At 42.2% G+C, this 20,550-nt stretch overlaps 1 protein-coding gene across 1 annotated transcript in view; it reads right to left on the bottom strand.

The window, feature by feature from the left end:
* Positions 1-17,008, bottom strand: part of THBS2 (thrombospondin 2) — a 46,129-nt gene extending 29,121 nt beyond the window's left edge. The window contains exons 1-4 of the mRNA XM_038770274.1: positions 16,720-17,008; positions 14,765-14,839; positions 13,156-13,712; positions 10,576-10,660 (exon numbers count right to left, since the gene is read on the bottom strand). Coding sequence (XP_038626202.1) covers positions 10,576-10,660; positions 13,156-13,712; positions 14,765-14,834 — 712 coding nt within the window. The 5' untranslated portion in view covers positions 14,835-14,839; positions 16,720-17,008. The remainder of the gene's footprint in view (positions 1-10,575; positions 10,661-13,155; positions 13,713-14,764; positions 14,840-16,719) is intronic.
* Between the last annotated feature and the right edge of the window lie 3,542 nt (positions 17,009-20,550).

Raw genomic sequence — 20,550 nt, 5'->3', positions numbered from 1 at the left:
GGAGTGAGGACAGATATTGAATCCCCATTTTGCAGATAAGGGAACTGAGGCACAAAGAAGTTAAGTGGTTTGCCCAAGGTCACACAGCAGACAAATGTAAGAGCCAGGACTAAAACCCAGGTCTTCTGACTCCCAGGCACGTTGCTGATCCCACTTGGTCCAGCTGCTTCTACTCCAACTACCGCTACTATTATGACCACAGTTGTTATCGCTTCTGTAGATACATTACCCCTGCTTCAACCTAATCAATTCAAAAGCATAGATAACAAGCAGCTATCCCCTACTATCACTGATCTGGTCATTCTGCAGAAGGATGACTTCAATTAAAGGCACTGATTTCTCTGGATGGAAGGATGCACAAGAGGAAACAAAATGCAGATGTGGTTTGACGGACTTCAGCTTCTTTTATGCTTCTGCCAAATTCTACATAGCATTTTATAGAGTAGAACACACATTCTGTATTATAAGCTATGGTGGGATAAAAATTAATGTTTCAGAGAATTTAGCCTGAGTTCTAGTGGCTCACAGATGCACCTCCTTCTGGGCTTGGATTTTCATGCCCAAGATTACAGGTCCTACACTCTAAACTTCCAGAAGCACAATACAAAGCCACAGGAATTTTTCTGCTCTGAAACGGGAGTTGTGCTTATATCAAAGTCATGTCTAATTCTCTGGGGGAATGTCAGCATCCTTGTTGATAACCTGCTCAGTTTGCCCAAATATGGAATATTTGCCTAGCAATGTTTGGCACCACAAAAATTGCATCACCTGACTGACCCTCCCAGTCTCACTGACATTGTCCCTCTCCCATCCCAGCTCTTGGCACATGTTACAGTTTGGTTTCTCTCACCAAATAAAAGTGAGTCAAAGAAGGGGCAGATTACAATAAACTCCGCAAGACACTGCTTGATATCCTTAAGACACCAGATTTCAAAACCCACGCTCGCAGGCAAGTACTAGTTTCCTTAGATCCTACTTAACATATTACTATTTCCGGGCAGTAAATTACTAGTAATAATAATAATAGTGGCATTTGTTAAGCACTTACTATATGCCAGACACTGTACTAAGCACTGGGGTGGATATAAGCACATTGAGTTCGACACAATCCCTTTCCCATGAGGGGCTCACAGACTCAATCCCCATTTTACAGATGAGGTAACTGAGGCAGAGAGAAGTGAAGTTGATTTGCCCAAGGTCACACAGCACATAAGTGGCAGAAGGCAGGATTAGAACCCATGATCTTCTGACACCCAGGCCCGTGTTCTATCTACTACACCATGCTGCTTCCCATGATATCACTGTTGACGGCACTACCAACCTTCCCATCTCACAAGCCCACAACCTTGGTGTCATCCTCGACTCCGCTCTCTCGTTCACCCCTCACATCCAAGCCATCACCAAAACCTGCCAGTCTCACCTCCGCAACATTGCCAAGATCCGCCCTTTCCTCTACATCCAAACCACTACCCTGCTCGTTCAAGCTCTCATCCTATCCCGTCTGGACTACTGCATCAGACTCCTCTCTGACCTCCCATCCTCATGTCTCTCCCCACTTCAATCCATACTTCATGCCGCTGCCCGGATTGTCTTTGTCCAGAAACACTCTGGGCATGTTACTCCCCTCCTCAAAAATCTCCAGTGGCTACCAATCAATCTGCGCATCAGGCAGAAACTCCTCACCTTCGGCTTCAAGGCTGTCCACCACCTCAGCCCCTCCTACCTCACCTCCCTTTTCTCCTTCTACAGCCCAGCCCGCACCCTCCACTCCTCTGCTGCTAATCTCCTCACCGTGCCTCGTTCTCACCTGTCCCGCCATTGACCCCTGCCCCACGTCATCCCCGGGGCCTGGAATGCCCTCCCTCCGCACATCCGCCAAGCTAGCTCTCTTCCTCCCTTCAAGGCCCTACTGAGAGCTCACCTCCTCCAGGAGGCCTTCCCAGACTGAGCCCCCTCTTTCCTTTCCCCCTCGTTCCCCTCTCCATCTCCCCCATCTTACCTCCTTCCCTTCCCCACAGCACCTGTATATCTGTATATATGTTTGTACATATATATTACTCTATTTATTTATTTATTTTACTTGTACATATCTATTCTATTTATTTTATTTTGTTAATATGTTTGGTTTTGTTCTCTGTCTCCCCCTTCTAGACTGTGAGCCTACAGTTGGGTAGGGACTTTCTCTATATGTTGCCAACTTGTACTTCCCAAGTGCTTAGTACAGTGCTTAGTACAGTGCTCTGCACACAGTAAGTGCTCAATAAATACGATTGATTGATTGATTGACTGATTGATGGTATTTACTGAGCAACTATTGTGTGAAGAGCACTGCACTTGGTAAGTGTACTGCACTTGGGAGAGTACCTAAGTAGTATCCAGTATGGTCCCAGCCCTCAATAAGTCTACCAATTCCCATAACCTCATCTCTAGAGCTAGAAAGGATATTGGCATATAAACCATTTGAGGAAATGCATAACTATAGAGTCCTGGGAGCCCTCCAAGGATGGCTAAAACCAAAGTTGACTCTTAATAGCATTAACTGTGGTATTTGTTAAATGTGTATTATGCACCAGGCTCTGGAGCAAATACAAGAGAATCAGATCGGAAAAAAGGCAGGTGGCAGATCCAGAATTAGAACTCAAGTCTCCTGTCTTTCAGGCGTATGCTCTTTCCACTGCATCACACTTCTCTTACGTACTCTAGTCCCTACTAACCCCTAAAAAAAAAAGTGCTTTCTTATCTGAACTCTCTACTGAAATTTAAATATCTTTATTATCTTCCTTACTTGGAGACAGAAAACTGCTGGTGGCTTCCATTGAAGGCTGAGGATGGTGATTACTAAATATTTATTGTGTCGAACAACATTGTACATTTTATAGTGTTTTTATTACCAAAGTGCTCTCACATTACTCATCTCATTTGTACCCCCTCAACAACACTGTGTGGTAGGTAGGAAGACAGTTATTATCCCCTTTTTGCAACTTTGGTTTTAGCAAACAAATGAAAGGATGTACTTCACTTTGTGAATGGTAAGTACATAGAATTAGGAAGATGGAAGTGAGGTAGAGGGAACAGACAGGAGTGTTGGATGGTCCATCCATAACCATGAGGATGGTTAGAGAAGCAGTGTGGTTCAGTGGAAAGAGTGAGGGTTAGGGAGTCAGAAGTTGTGGTTCTAGTCCTGGCTCTGCCACTTATCAGCTGTGTGACTTTGGGCAAGTCACTTAACTTCTCTGTGCCTCAGTTATCTCATCTGGAAAATGGGAATTAAGACTGTGAGCCCCATGTGGGACAACCTGAATATCTTGTATCTCCCCCAGTGCTTAGAACAGTGCTTGGCACATAGTAAGTGCTTAACAAATACCAAAATTATTAGTAGTATTATTATTATCATTATGAGGATGTATGTTCCAGAGGACAACCCTCCCACGGTGGGTTCAATTCAAGTATTCTGATAACCTCAATCAGAAACAGAGTCCTGGACTGAACTGACCCAATTCTTGCAAAAGTCTATGACTGGAGATGGTTATCAAGTCATCTCTCAAATTATCTTTTTTTCTGATTATTGTATCAAAGGTATTTCTTTCAAAATATGATTCTCAGATGCTTCTAAATAAGGAATTACATGGCTCCAGAATAGCCTACAAGTGATAATTACATGAAAGTTTGTTCCAAGGATTAACATTCTTAACCAGGATAGGTATAGGTAGTATGTCTCTCATTTCATTGGTGTGTTTGCCATATAATAATAATAACTGTGATATTTGTTAAACACTATGTGCCAGGCACTGTACTAAGCTCTGACGTGGATACAAGCAAAAGCAGAGAAGCAGCGTGGCTCAGTGGAAAGAGCACGGGCTTTGGAGTCAGAGGTCATGCGTTCAAATCCTGGCTCTGCCACTTGTCAGCTGTGTGACTCTGAGCAAGTCACTTAACTTCTCTGTACCTCAGTTACCTCATCTGTAAAATGGGGATTAAGACTGTGAGCCCCCCGTGGGACAATCTGATTACCTTGTAACCTCCCCAGTGCTTAGAACAGTGCTTTGCACATAGTAAGCACTTAATAAATGCCATTATTATTATTATTATTATTATTACAAGCAAATCGGGTTGGACCCGGCCCCTGTCCCACGAAGGGCTCACAGTCCCAATCCCCATTGTAAAGATGAGGAAACTGAGGCCCAGAGAAGTGAAGAGACTTGCCCAAGATCACAGAACAGACAAGTGGTGGAGGCAGGATTAGAACCCATGACCTACTGATTCCCAGGCCTGGGCCCCATCCACTATGTCATGCTGCTTCTCATATGCCCTAGAGCCATGTTTTCTCAACTCAGATTTTAAATCAATTCCATATATAAATAACTAAAGGCAAGTGACCTCTTAGTTTAGGCAAATGAAACCTTTCTATTGGGTGTGCCAGTGTGCTCTGATATCTAGGGATCCAAGCAAATCCCTCCTGACTCCCCCAGGAAATGTCCTTATCCAATGGCTCCAGTCACAGCTGGCATTCACTCTTGCTCATTGGAGATCTGCCCTATGGATGGGATCTTCTTCAAATTCTGGTGAACCCATTCTCCATCTAATTTCACTTGTCTACCTAAAGACAAAGAGCTCATAAACCATTCAGGAGATGAGTATTGATTCCTTTGATAGATTGATAAGGATGAATCTCGAGAGATCTTCAACCCAGTTCTGTGCCAGAACATGGCTTTGGCCATAGCCAGAGGGCAAGATCAAATGGAGTGCACAGTGTACTGGCAAATGGCCAGGGTTTATTGGTAGCCATCACTGTGAAACAGGACAGGCCAAACTTTATGCTTTCTTGACCTATCCTCTTTTCTGGACATAGGAGGTATCAATTTTCAAGTGCCAGGAGATGAGATAATGATTTAACTAACAATACATTTGCAATTTTATTTGCTATGTACGACATGCTCCAATATACTCCAGCTTTGGCAGGACTGTACAAATCTTGTCCACTACAAACAAAACAAATGGGAAAAAAAATCTATCTTTGTGCTTTCATCATTTTTCTACTGATGTCAGCAATCAGCACCAAGCATCTCGTGGTGGAAGAGAGACATAAAGGCTCGATAGAAAGGGCTCGGATAGACTCCTGCTGCCAACTGTCTTTGCAACTATGACTGATTTACTTAGGCTGGAAACTCTGAAAGGGAAGATACTGTGTCTCCTATTTTCCTTTACAGCTTTCCATAGGACTGATGCATTCTACAACGATTAAGGGATGTTAACTGTCAAGAAATGTTAGCTGTCAAGCTAGGCTTCATTTTCCTTCCTGGTAAAAGAGCTTCCAGGAGGTGACACTGTTAGGACAAACCCCCTATTGTCTCACCCCTGAACTCACTCCCACCCCGTAAGGATTTAGGTATTCCCCCGATCCCCACCCCCACATCACGTAGGTATATATCCTTCTATGCAGTTGTTTCTCTTATCTGTACTTCATTTTAAAGCCCCTCACCCTGGATAGACTGAAAGCTCCTTGAGGGCAGGTAGTCTACCAACTACATTGTACTCTTTCAGGCACTTAGTAAATATTCTACACAAAGTAAACTCTAAATGAATACCAGCGATCCAGTGAACAAATGAAGGTATTCTATAGGAGCAGCATTCAGACAGTACATGGCCAGCAGGGCATGACCAGGTGTCCTCTCAGGGTCAGCCCTGGAGAAGCTGTACCTCTCCTCAGACCGGGGGCCCGCTATTGCAGGAAAGCAGTATGGCTTAGTGGCTAGAGCATGGGCCTAGGAGGTCAGGGGTTCTAACCCTGGCTCTGCTGTTTGTCTGCTGTGTAACCTTGGGGCAAGTCACTTCACTTCTCCGTGCTTCAGTTACCTCATCTGTAAAATGGGGATTTGAGACCATGAGACCCACATGGGACAGGGACCATGTTGAACCCGATTTGCTTGTAATGATAATAATAATAATAATAATGGCATTTGTTAAGTGCTTACTATGTGCAAAGCACTGTTCTAAGTGCTGAAGAGGATACAAGGTGATCAGGTTGTTCCATGGGGGGCTCACAGTCTTAATCCCCACTTTACAGATGAGGGAACTGAGGCACAGAGAAGTGAAGTGACTTGCCCAAAGTCACACAGCTGACAATTGGCGGGGGCAGGATTTGAACCCATGACCTGAGACTCCCAAGCCCATACTCTTTCCATTGAGCCATGCTGCCCAGTGCTTAGTACAGTGCCTTGTGCATAATCAGTGCTTAACAAATACCATAATTATTGTTATTATTATTCTCAGGGGCTCAGAGCCTACAATTATTTCTGGCAGGTGATGGAAAGATTCCCCCTTAGTAGCTCCTGGTTCTACCCTACTATTTCCTTCTGGGACCTGGTCTGATTTTAAGCCCTGGCCCTGGACTTTCCAGGAGCCTCCCCAAGCTGTGAAGGAGTTGGAGCACAGCCTCCATATCCAGGCAAGAGAAAGAAAGGCCCAAGTACAGCCAACTCGAAGAGAGATTGTAAACTCACTGTGGGCAGGAAATGCCTCTACCAAGTCTGCTATATTGTACCCTCCCAAGAGCTGAGAACAGTGCCCTGCACACAGTAAGTGCTCAAAAATATGATTGATTGATTGATTGATTGATTGTACTAAGCTCTGGGGTGGATACAAGGAAATCAGGTTGGACACAGTCCCCTATACCAAGTGAGGCTCAAAGTCTCAATCTCCATTTTACAGAAGAAGTAACTGAGGTTCAGGGAAGTGAAGTGAAATGTCCAAGGTCACACAGCAGATAAGTGAAAACAGAGTTATGGGCCAATTAAGCTAGTGTGGATGGATGTGAGGTTGGGATTTCGATGGATCGTACCTCTTAAAAATAGCATTACCCAACTGAAGCAGGAGCAAACACTGAGTGATGATGTCACCCTTAATCTTTGGCAGAATGTTCAGCCAGGTCATAATAATAATAATAGTAATAATAATGGTATTTGCTAAGCAATATGTGCCAAGCAATGTTCTTAGGGCATACAACCTATTCAGTGCCTGCCTTAACTAACCAAGGCATCCCAGGCCTTCATTATAATGTATGCTCCCAAGTGCTTGGTACAGTGTTCTGCACACAGTAAGCACTCAATAAATACAAGTGACTGACTGACTTACTGACTTCTCACTCAGGCTGTTGCAGACCAGAGATAGGGGATTAGGACTTGGGGAGGAGCTTCTGATTCCAGGGGTTACTTCCTACTCAGACTGATGACAAGTGATGATCTCTGGGACGGCTGGAGTGGTCTCAGATCACCCAGAGAAGACCGCTTTCCCAGTGGCACAGAATAACTGGGGAAGGGGGATGGCCTGAGGAACTCCAGGGGACGTCTGAGTAATCAAAGAAAAAAACCACCATGTTCTTCTTGAATCATGTTTTGAATGGGCAGATCCACTGGGGATTTCTATTACTGATTAGTGGCCCAGGTTTCTGAGTGGAGGTTATTGAAGGCACAGGAGGCCCTCCAAAGCCCCGGCCCACCCACTACGCACATGCTTCCTGAAGAAGCTGATGTCACAGTGGTTCCATTGTCACACCTCCAGGCAGAAAATAAGCAATGGCTGGTGGCAACTGCAAAATGGCCTTACAGTGCAATATCCTCAAAGAAACAGGGGATACCAGCTATATATGAGGCTGATTTGAAACAGTAAGACCTACAAGAAGAGCAAAATGCATCAAAAAGCCTAAGCTTCACTTAAAGATCTTTTTAAAATAATAATAATAATGGCATTTGTTAAGCACTTATTATGTGCAAAGCACTGTTCTAAGCACTGGGGGGGATACAAGGTGATCAGGTTGTCCCATATGGTGGGGCTCACAGTCTTCATCCACATTTTACAGATGAGGGAACTGAGGCACAGAGAAGTTAAGTGACTTGCCCAAAGTCACACAGCTGGTAAGTAGCGGAGCTGGGATGAGAACCCATGACCTCTGATTCCCAAGTCCAGGCTCTTTCCACTGAGCCACGCTGCTTCACATAAGATAACTCAGCTCTGGTATCTACACCAGCATTCAAAACAGTGCTTTGCAGGTAGTATGGTCTAAACAAATACTATTATTGCTATTATTATTACCATCGCTATTATTATCAAATTTTTAGGCCAGCCCATATGACTCCTCCCCCACAAGGCTGAAATTAAGATGGTCAAAACTTTGCCCAGCATTTTTGGGAAAGTCTTTACCTAAAAACACCCATGTCTCATGGGTGGTTAGAACACAGCCTCCTGATCCAGAGAATCCTCACAGGATCACATCTAGTGCTGGCAGGACCTAGAAATATTTGGAAATGCTTTCCCAGAACTATAACTTGGAGATCAGAAAGATACCACTACTGTATGGAGTCTGAAAAAGTAGGGATGCATTCCCAGATTCAACAAGAGTAATCTGCTTTGGGAGCCAAAAAATGGTATACTGGGGACATACAGAAGGTAAAGATTCAGGAAATGAAGGGAATTATATTCAAGCTGCACATCTGTTTTCCCTTGGAAGACAAAGGGAATTAAAATTGACCTCACTGAGACCATCAGGAATATAATCTTGGTTGAAATCATTAAGAAAATCAGAGAAGCCAAATTTGTTTGCAGGGTTTCCCAGATGTTAGACCCTTCATGGACTTTGCGAAAGTCAACACGATGAGGTATGCGATTAAAGAAGATGGGGCAGAGCAGAGATTTCCAGACATCATGGTAGTCGGTTTTTTCAGGGCACAGTTTTGCTTGAATGGAGCAAATGGTTGAGAAAAAGTTGGGGATACAAAAGAACATTAGTGCAGCATTTGAGTCTGGGGAACTGTATGGTTGAATGTCAAAGTAAAGCTTAGACTCCATTGTGTTGAGCGGGGGGTTGTGAGCTTTTGTAAAAATAATAATAATATTTGTTAAGCACTTACTCTGTGTCAAGCACTGTTCTAAGCACTGGGGTAGATACAAGCTAATTATGTTGGACACAGTCCCTGTCCCACATGGGCCTTACTCCCCATTTTACAGATGAGGTAACTGAGGCACAGAGAAGTGAAGTGACTTGCCCAAAGTCATACAGCAGACAAGTGTCAGAGCCAGGATTGGAACTCAGGTCCTTCTAATTCCCAGGCCCATGCTCTAGCCATTACTCCATGCTGTCTCTCATCAAACTCTATCAGACTATAAGTTATGGTTTGGACAACAATTGGGTAGCACCTTTCTTCTCTACTTCATCTAAGCAACATAGGTATTACCAGCTGTGGTTCACAGATGGAGCCCCAGAGGTGACCTTAATATAATGGAGTTCCACCAATCCTTGGTGAATTTGACTCGGGAACTTTGTCCTGATAGCATCCTGAAACATCATTTCTGGGGAAGGATGTTTTCTAACTACTGATTAGCAAATCCTCTATAACTGAATCAAGCACTTTGTTTAATCATAATAATAGTGATAATAATAATGATGGTATTTGTTAAACACTTACTATGTGCCAAGCACTGTTCTGAATCATGCATTCAGAAGAGACGGCTCTTGGATGCAGACCTCCAAGTCAGATTCATAGCTAGTGATGCAATTCTTAAATATTCTTCATATTAAAAGCATGAAAGAAAACAAGGTTCAGCTCTTTGCTTAAGTCCTTTCTCATCATCATCATCATCTAGAGCCCTGAATGTTTGCCAAGCACACATGGTAGAAACTTCAATAGTTCTGGGTTCAATTTCCCAGAGGTGAAATTACTTTTCATTTGTCCTCCTCCCTCTTCTGGTCTCTTTGGCCCTATTTATTGCTCACAGAGTGGGGAAACGGGGAAGAAAGTGGATGGAAATTTAGATTTGGAGGGGAAGAAAAATGACCCTGTTAGTAAACTGGGCCTACCTTTCTGTTTCCTTTGTCAGGTTCAAACCTCTCCGAGATTTAGAAGGGAATAATAATAATAATAATTGTGGTATTTTTAAGGGCTTACTACATGCCAAGCCCTTATAGGATCAGATACAGTCCTAGTCCCATGTGGGAGGAAAAACAAGTATTGAATCCCCATTTTATGGATGAGGGAACTGAGGTTCTTAGAAGTTCAGTGACTAGTCAAGTGGTAGAACTGGAAGTAGAATTCAGTTCCCTTTGTTCCCAAGCTAAGACCTTTCCAGCAGGCTACATTTCCTCATTCATTCATTCATTCAGTCGTATTTATTGGGCGCTTACTGTGTGCAGATCACTGTACTAAGCACTTGGAAAGTAAAATTTGGCAACAGATAGAGACAGTCCCTACCCAACAACGGGCTGACAGGGGAAGAAGTGAACTGCCAAGAGAGCTGGCACCAACCGACATCTCCAATGGCAGTTCCAAGATGGTTGCAGCCATGGCCAAAGCCAATATGCCCCACTTTCAGGCCCCACATTGATTTAGTTTCCCAGCACTGTTTGGATTCCTCAGTGGCCTCAAAGTGATTCAAAGTGTTTCAACTCAACCACCAACTCTCATTGCCTTTCACACACTTTTCTCAGTGACCTGTGCAACTAGGAAGTCTGCCAAAGATAAAAAATGGTAGGTATTAAGGACCCCAAATTGTAGTAGACATTCATACTGAGGAAAAGATTCCTACCTGTCTGACTTCGCTGACATCCTTTCTTGTTTAGAATGTCTTCCAAAGAAGTTTCAAAATTTAAGCGAACATTCTGAAGTAAGCCCTGCAAAACAGAAAGCAAAATAATTGAAAGTAAGTGAATGTGCACAAACATTGAATTTGATGCTCCTGGAGTAATTAATGATGCTTCAGAAATGCAGCACGTTCTAGTGGAAAGATCAGAGGCCTGAGAGTCAGAGGAGCTGGACTGTAATCCCAGCTGTGCCACTTGCCTGCTCTATGAACTTGGGCAAGTCAGTTGACTGTCCCATACCTCAGTTTCCTCATCTGTAAAATGGACATTAAATACATGTTCTTCTCCCATTTAGACTTTGAGCGCTCTGTGGGACAGAGACTGTATCTGACCTGATTATCTTGTATCTATCCTAGCACTTAGTACAGAGTTTGGCACATAGTAAGTGCTTAACAAATGCCAAAGTTATTATTATTAAAACAATAAAAATAATTAAATTCAGCATTCAGAAGATGAAACTTCATCTGTGATTCAGCATTAGTAGTACCTTTATTTCAAAGACAGCTCAGACTGTAAAGGTAAGGTTTGACCACCATTCTGGGGAAAATGTCACTAATGTTTGTTCTTTGGGTTTCCTCAGTGTCCAAGTCTATTCTCTTCCAGTCTGTTAAAAGTAGAGACTGTTGGCTCACAAAATGCTATTCATGGCTCATGGCACTGGAAACCATTGGCTTGCAGAGGTACAGAAACTTGTTAAAGAGGAGTTTGAGGGGAGATAGCTCTAGAGAGACTCATATCTTTCCTGGACTGACAACATCCTTTGCTGTTTAGTCAGTTCTATATTTTGCATTTACCATTTATCAATTTGGGTAGAACAGGATGAAAGAATAAGGGTACTCAATTACCATAATGGTAAGAGAATTGGCTGGTTATAAGAATGTTGTCCCTGTTATCAGTCCTTCATTAGCATGACAAAGGAATCAATTGCAACTATTTAAAATTCATTATTTACTAGAAACTGATTCTAAGCAGGACAAAATTAGCTGCCATGAGATGCTAATACCATGAAAATTTTAGGAAAACTGTCAGAGAATCAAATGAAGAAAAATGGTTCATTTCAAGTGTTTAGTCGTATAAGTTTGACAGGAGTTTGAAAAGGTTTTTTCATTTTCCATAACATTCCTGAAATTCACTCTGTGTGATAGAAGCCATGAAGTGTAATCAAGCAATCTACAGTCAAAAGAGGAGCAGCTCTCTGTGAGCAGAAGCTTCCTAAGGGCGGAAATGCTAGGAGACAAAAGTGAAAACAGGTCCAGGCAATCAATCGTATTTATTTAGCACTTACTGTGAACTTGTACACTTGAAGAGTACAATATAACAGAGTTGATATTCACGTTCCCTGCCCAAAGGGAACTTTTGCTCTAGAAGAACAGCAAGAACAACTAAACACACACTCATAGACAGGCTCCATCATTGGTGGCTTCATTTTTGAATAAGAAAAACAGCTACATATTTCCATTCTTTGAAACTGTCTTCCCTCCCAGAAATAAATTTTGAAATACTTCCCACCTCTACCAACTCTGTTCCATTGTACTCTCCCAAGTTCTCAGTACAGTTCTCTACACACAGTAAGCATTCAATACGTACCATTGATTGATTGATTTGTTCTTTCCACTTAAGAAACATGTTGTCATATTCTACTCCATATTTGCCTTCACACAGAGTATTAGAGGCCTAATGTCATAGCTAAGTATGAAATGATAACCAAGGATCACATATGATGGAGAGTGAACCTATTGTAATCAATTTAGACAAGTACCGAGTAGAAAAGGATTACTTTCCAATTATTCCATGCCTCATTCCTATGAATACATCCTGGTATCAAGGTGGCTATTTTACTAATTGCTATATATTGTTAACTCCCATCCTGCTTGGCATGTATTATGACCCATAGGTATTTTCTGCTATTCATTGACGAGCCAGTACCATCCTGTGCTGCTGCTGTTCTGGCAGTAAGTGCACTCCATTTGCAAATATGTTTATGTCTGTCTCCTTTATGAGAATGTAATGTCCTTGTGGGCAAGAAACATGTCTCATGCTTCTGTTATACTTCCTAAGAGCTTTGTACAGTGCACTGCACCCAGTGGCTGCTCAATAAATAATATTACTACTACAACTACTACTTTGCACTCTCCTACCAATTTGTATCTGTTCTATGGATCAGTTTTCAATACTATAAGACCCATGTGTGGGATAGGAGCTGTATGTGTTGTGACAGGAGGTCCCAGAGAGACTGCTCGGGGTTAGAAGGGAAGGCTCAGATGGTTGACAGTCTTTTTTTTTTCCATACCACTGGCTCTCAGAAGGATTCTTCTCCATTCCTGACATTCACAGAGGATGAGATAGGAAGTTTCGTGCAATATCCGGAATGACAACAAAATGATTCATCAATATGCTATCCTTGAGGATGTGGAACTCTGACCCTTTAAGAGAGTGCCTCAGTGCTTAGGACAGTGCCTGGCACAAGGTAAGTGCTTAACAAATACCATAATTATTATAATTATTAGTTCTCCCACAGTACATACCCTGAAATGATTCTCTCGGATGGACCCTTTCGCCACATACATTCTACTATTCTCAGCTTTCAGCTGCTCATAGAATGGCTCCTCCAGAATGAAGCTGTCAATGAGGTCACAGCCCACGTGCAGGCTAAAGCTCTCCCCTGTCACTTGTACTGTGATGTTCTTCCACTGAGAATCGGCGAGGTCAACATCCTCCAAGGAAATCACATTCTGGGCCCCATCCACCCAATAAATGAAGTCCAGCGTGTTGGCCCGGCCATTAGACACTATCTCAAACTGCCTCTCGGACACTCCGGGGCCCTCCAGAGCCAGGATGGTGCCCCTGGATTGCCTGTCCTGCCGCAGAGTGGCCGTGAGGATGAAGCCATCATTTTGTCGCAACATCTTAATCATCTTCTTCAGGATCTCTGCTTTGACCGGGGGGATGTGGTCGAAACGGATAAAGCGATAGGTGGGGAAGTTGGTCACTGGCCCTCGGAACAGCTTGACCCCGACTGTCTTCCGGTTTATGTTACTGATTTCAAATAGATCGAAGGAAGTGTCATCTTCCTTGTCAACATCTGGAAAAGTTCACAATGCCAACAAGGCGATAGACAATAAGTCAAGCACAAAGAGGACACAAAGCATGCACAAAGCATGCAGACTTTCCAACTAATTAGGCTGCTGGGACAGGCTGAAGTGAGAGTGTAGATGTTGTTTCTCCAAAATCTTAATGATGGTTTCTCTTGACAATGACTCTGCCTCTTGCTCCTCAACAAGCTGCCAGTTCCCAACATTTGGCCAACTGGTAAGCATCTATGACCCATCTATGATAGAGTTTCCAAATAGTGACATTTGGGGCTCTATGGGCTTCAGTGTTGACTAACCTTTCAGAATGTACCCCAGTTATTCTGAAATACAGTTAATCAAAATCACTTGAATATTTTATAACAATACATTTTCTCTTTATTATTCTAAGCATTTCCATGATCTTGGGGACTGATTAATTCAGGGTCCATATCTAGTAGAGGGATGTGTATGCACATATTTTACTTTTTTCCATGAGGCGCCATCTATATTTGCAGGGAATGTCACCGTTTACTGTTGTATTGTACTTTCCCAAGTGTTTAGCACAGTGCTCTGCACACAGTAAGCACTCAATAAATGATTGAATGAATAAATGAAGGATAAAATCCTCTTACCATCATTTCTTAATAGCAACATCTACGTTTTTAACACAACAAGAAGCCGCCCGGACTGGTGGAAAGTACACAGGTCTGAAAGTCAGGAAATCTGATCCACCACTTGCGAGCTGTGTGACCTGGGGCAAATGACTTAACTTTTCTGTGCCTCAGTTTCCTCCTGTGTAATGCAGGGATTAAAAATACCTGTTCTCCCTTTCCTGTAGAATGTTAGCCCCATGAGGCACAGGGACTATGTCTGACCAGATTATGTTGTATCTACTCCAGTTCTTAATACAATACTTAGGACACAGTGAACATTTAAAAAATACCATCATTAATAGCTACTCTGACAAGTACCTTGCCTATTGTCAAGTCTTTAGCTATCAAATATTTTAAAGATTTAAGCTTCCCTCTGCATTCTGGAATATTTTTAAAACTGAACTACTTACCTTGAGTCTGTAAGGAAGTCCACAAAGCTAGTAGGACAGAAAGCCACAAAATTCTGCTTCTCTGTAGCATAACTCCTACAAATAAACCATCAGGTAAGTGAGAAAAAAAAACATCCTTTTGAATTTTCAGTGACCTTTTTTCTCACCTAGTTTACAGATTATATTTATATTCCATATATGTAAACAATGCAAGTGTAAATGTACATATGTTTGCATGAAGTGAAATGATGGGAAAAATTGTTTTCAGAAGGTGCCAGGTTGAACTCTAAACAAACATTTATTCAAGATGTAGATGGTGCCATACAATAAATCATGTTAATTGCAAACTTAATAGCCACTCCATAAAGAAAATGTTAGTATGTGTTTGTGATGGATGGCATAAAGATATCAGTATATAGATTTTTTCTATTTGACAATTCATTGCTTAGCTTTGCACATAATAAGCGCTTAAATACCATCATTATTATTACATTTTTACCACATATAACAAAGAGATGACTAAAAATAATCACTTATAAAATGTTCACTCAAGGAAAGCATCACAAACATTTTACCTGGAGGTAACTCTTTCCTTCAAGCTTCTCAAATGAAAATAGGCTTATGAAATCTACTTTCTTACTAATGACCAAGGGAACTCTTTCTCCAGCTTGTGATGGACATTAATCTTTCTAAAATAATGTTAGTTAAATCCTGCCCAAGATCAGAGTTGCAATAAGAAGAACTCCTCTTAGCTCTCCCTTGCATCTGAGGATTTTACTGATTCCTGCCTCTGGAAAGACCATGATAACTCGAGGCAAATAAGTCAGTTTAGCACTGGCCCTGTTCAGGACTGCAAGCACTCAGTTTAAGCAGAGGAAGCTCCAGTTTAGACGTTCAGCTCTCCCCTGCTTAATGGCAGGAAGAGCTAAAGTCCAGAGAGGTGGAGTGATTTATCTTTCAACTTTTATTCAGGAAATAATACCATACAGCCTCATGGGGGTGTTACAGAACAGAAAAGACCTGAAAGCTCCAACCAGAGTTATGAGAGAGGAAGGTAGAATATTTTTCATTCCACTTCATAGTAGCCTAGTTAATCCTCCAATTACATAGGTCTGCACACTGCATGTCTTAGTACAAGCACTTAGTACAGTGCTCAAGCACTTAGTACAATGCTCTGCACACAGTAAGCGCTCAATAAATACGATTGAATGAATGCCTAATCTAGGAATTTTTAGATGTGATGTCTTTGGGTCACAATGATGTAAGCATTGATTATTGCCTGAGAATTTTATTCTATTCCTTTAGGAAACTTACTTAAGTAATGACTACAGAGAACTTTACTTGTCCTGTAATAAGTCATTAAGTGCTGTACACACAGTAAGCACTCAATAAATGACTGAATGAATGAATGAAGTATAAAATCTTCTTACCATCATTTGATCATATTGGTATGATCATCAGGACACCCAAATTTCCCAATAAATTTCCATAAACTTCTTTTCCAATATTTTGGAAAGTATTGCCTTTGAAGCCATTCTGGTAAAATATTTTCCAAGTTTTTTCCAAAATCAGAAAGCTGGAAAACATCTGGAATTCTCCCCACTTATTTCACTTGAGAGACATATCTCTCTTGTCCCAGGTAGGGGAGTACCTTGCCCTGGTATTAAAGTTATCTTTCATACATATTCTGACAGGTCATTTTACTATCCATTTTTAAATGATTTAGTTGTGTGCACATGAAGATCATTTCCCCCCAATAAATCCAGGGTTCTTGAATATCCCCAGGATTTTAAAATCATTTTCAATGAAATCCAGGGTAATCAATATACACCATTATTTCTAGCTGCATATTAGATTTTAGCTAGGTGACATTTCTGGATGATATTCCTGTTTATCCTAATGTACTAGGAATATCCTTTAGAAATGAAATAAATGAAATCAGAGGGGTTGTTAAAACAAATGAGCCTTCCCCTTACCTGAGAAAAATCAAAGTCTCTCCTGATGATCTGTGATTTTAATGTTCCCAGTCAAATCCCCCAAAAGATGAGTTGAATTTCTTGAAAGTAAAGCACCGGCACGAAGTCGTCTCCAGTGGGCAGACTCTGTCTCCTGTGAATGAGGTTCTCTTCCTGGCTTTGAGGCAGCAGCAGCAGCTCTTTCCTTTATATACGCTCTTTCCCAAGTTCTGCTGTCAATCAGTCCCCCAAAGAAGTCCTTTTGAATTCATTCCTTTGACGAAATGACATAATTCCCCGCTTCTGATCTGACAATTTGCTCGTGGATACCTGGTAAGCATCCCAAGTCCAGCCCCTCTGGTGGTCCCCCACCCCCTCTGGTTTTTCCACAATAGGCAATCCCAGACTTAGGATGAGGGAGGAGTCGGGCAAAAGAAAGGGAAAGTCAGTGACTTATTTTTTCTGTCGTCTCTCAGGAAATAAAATGCTATAAATAAAGTGAAAAGAACTGCCTGGCTGCCTAGAACTCCTCCCTGTCTTCAGGAGAGGACTGTAATGCTTAAAATATTTGTAATTTTATTTTGCTGAGACCTTTGTATGTGGTTAAGAAGGGTCACATTAAGGGACACAGTCAGAAGTCTAAAACAAAACTAACCAAACATCAGCTGAAGAATTAAGAATGACTATTGAAACTGTATGTGACTGGAGTTTGATCAAATAATCCTAAAGCAGAGTTTCTATTTCAGGATAGCATTTAAGCATGACCAAACAATGCAGCATAGAGTGAAAAATTTGCTTTAAATCTTCTTTATTTTCTCACTTAACCTTTGCCTCTACATACTAAGCCTACCTCAGCCAGCAATCTAGATTCCTCAGAAATGCCTATTTCAAAGAAGACCGAGTATATTAAGTGCTTAATATAGTGCTCTGTACACGGTAAGCCTTCAATAAATTCCATGGGAGATGATATTATAACTGCAATAGATTCAGCATATGTCCATTGAAATGATATCATACTTTACAGACTATCAAGAGGCATTAAGAACTAGCAAGATTCCCCAGCATTCACTCACACACACACACACACAGAGTTTTGTGTAACTACACTGTTTGAAAGGGTTCAGCATTTAATGCTGAACTATACAGGCTGAGGGTTGTGTGCATTAACCTGACAAAATAACTCATCAAACTTGGAAACTCCAATTTTTCTGTTTGGGCAGTAATCCTAGTAACAGAGATGAAGTATTTGATATAGAGGGAATGTGATGTCCTTGTCTTTTCAAGAAGATCATTGCTAGCCCATATGGAAAAAGTTGAATACTTTTTTCCTTATTTTCTGAGGTCATAATTTCTAGCTTGACAATCCTCCATACAGAGCTGTCTATATTCCAACTAATTAGTTTGATTTATGAGTGTCTAACTAGTTATGTGGGTTGTTGTAGAATCCTGAGCATTTCAATACAGGATTAGACATGTACACGTCTATGTATTAGATATATGTATAAAGTGTGACTTTGGGGCTTTAATGAGAAAAAGCAAGATATCTCTGATGTGGATCACTTGAAATGAAATGGTTTCTCTGGCAGTGGGAAGCAGCAGGATAAACCTGGCACTCATTAGCTAGATCAGTCGAAGGTCGGAAGCTAGACAGGAGCTCCAGAGGCAGAAACTGCTTTTTCAACCTATCCTAACTCTCAAGAAGAAGTCATGAGTTAGGAATGGTGGAGGCTGGAAGAGAGGAATGTTTCAATCAATGTTTCCCTCCTGGAGAGCCTTGTACATTCCAGGAAGCAGGAGAGGAAAGGGAAAGAAGGAGAATGGTGGGTGGGAGGAGAGCGGGAAAGAAAAGGGGGATGTCTCATTTATTATTATTATCATACCTTTTAAAAACTGTCAGTTGCTATTCTTCACAGATAATCCAAGTTATCCACAGGGCACAAATAGGGGAAATGGTCCCACGCAGAGAGAGAGCCAAGTTCATGCCTCTCTGCAAGAGCAACTGGTCACCAACCCATCTAACCCTGAGGCTCTGGAGCTAGAGTTTCTAGGGCAATGATGCTGGGGTCGCTATCATCTGTTTCTCTTTAGGCAATCATGGCTGCTCATAAACACAGTGGGCTGGTGAGTAATCAATGAGCCCCTCTCACCTCCCCTGTAGAGTGGGGTTACTGGAACTTGCAATATCGTCACTAACAACAGAAGGGAAACAACAGCCTGTGATTCCTTTGAGTGTGTGCCCAGGCCTGATAGTAGCTGAGAGTCTTCTAAAGCAAAGGCTGCATTCTGTTGGCAGTAATTGGGCTGGATGAGCTAATAGGTCTTTTCCGTTCTTGACAGTTCAAGACTCTGTACCAGGACTGTGACCCGGACCACAGTCATCCCCGGGGGTAGCGACCTGGGGCTTGTGTACATCACACAACCCAAGAAGACTCAATGAACGGAGTTCGCATATGTCCGGTTCAAAGGCAAAGCACTTCCCAGATCCTCCCATCAGACTTAGCATGCTACTTCCTAAGGAGGTCATTACAATAGGTTTATGGTACAATTATGGTATTTTTAAGCGCTCACTATGTGCCAGGCACTGTTCTAAGCACTGAAGATCCTGTAGGTTTAATTCCACTGGACATATAGAAGTTCACAGCAGAGAATTTGGGGACACTCTACTGACCGGCTGAGGAATAAAAAATGACTAGGATTCAAATGGTGTGCCCCTCAGATCGCACTGCCTTCAAGTTACCATCTTCCATGGTGCTGGAAGCTGTGTCTAAAATGATCCTTTCTTCTGTAAATCTTATATTTTGTCACAGACCCATCTGAAGTCTCTAATACTATGCATCAGGCTGCTTGCCTTGTTTTGCAGGCAGGCTCTCCTGTCTCACAACCCCATAACTTTGGCATTATCCTTGACTCCTCCCTCTCATTCAACCCACATATTCAATCCATCACTAAATCCTGTCAGTCCCACCCTCAAAGCATTGCTAAAAGCTGCCATTTCCTTTCCATCCAAACTGCTACCACTTTAATACAATCACTCATCCGATCCCGCCTGGATTACTGCATCAGCCTCCCTGCTGGCCTCCCAGCCTCCTGTCTCTCCTGACTCCAGTACATACTTCATTCTCCTGTCCTGTTCATTTTTCTACAAAAACATTCAGAACATTTTCCCACTCCTCAAGAAACTCCAGTAGTTGCCCATCCACCTCTGCATCATACAAAAACTCCTCACGATTGGCTTTAAAGCACTCAATCACCTTGCCCCCTCCTACCTGACCTCACTACTCTCCTACTACAAACCAGGCCACCCACGTTATTCCTCCAATACTAAATTTCTCACTGTGCATCGATCCCATCTATCTCACCACCAACCCCTCACCCACATCCCGCTTCTGGCCTAGAATGTCCTCCCTCCTCAAGTCCATCAATTACTGTCCCCGACTTCAAAGCCTTATTGTAGGCACACCTCCTCCCGGAGGCCTTCCCTGACTAAGCCCCCATTTCCTCTTCTCCCACTCCCTTCTGCATCACCCTGATTTGCTCCCTTTGTTCATCCCCCCGCAGCTCCACAGCACCTATGTATGTATCTGTAATTTATTTATTTATATAAATGTCAGTCTCCCCCCAACAGATTCTAAGCTTTTATTGTGATATTGTACTCTTCCAGGCACCTCATACAGTAGTCTGCACACAGTAGACGTTCAATAAATATGATTGAATGAATGAATGAATTTCAAATGAAGGAAGAAAATAAAGGAAGTCCAGTCTAGAGCTGATGCCCATTCACTGAGCCTTACTGAGGTGGAAGAAAATCAACCCAAAGCGGACCCTTTCAGAATTGGACAAGATATTTTTTCC

Source organism: Tachyglossus aculeatus, chromosome 2 (assembly GCF_015852505.1).
Source record: "Tachyglossus aculeatus isolate mTacAcu1 chromosome 2, mTacAcu1.pri, whole genome shotgun sequence".
Lineage (NCBI taxonomy): Eukaryota > Metazoa > Chordata > Mammalia > Monotremata > Tachyglossidae > Tachyglossus > Tachyglossus aculeatus.
Note: the sequence above shows the minus strand (reverse complement) of the source record. Positions and strands in the feature narration are given on the sequence as shown.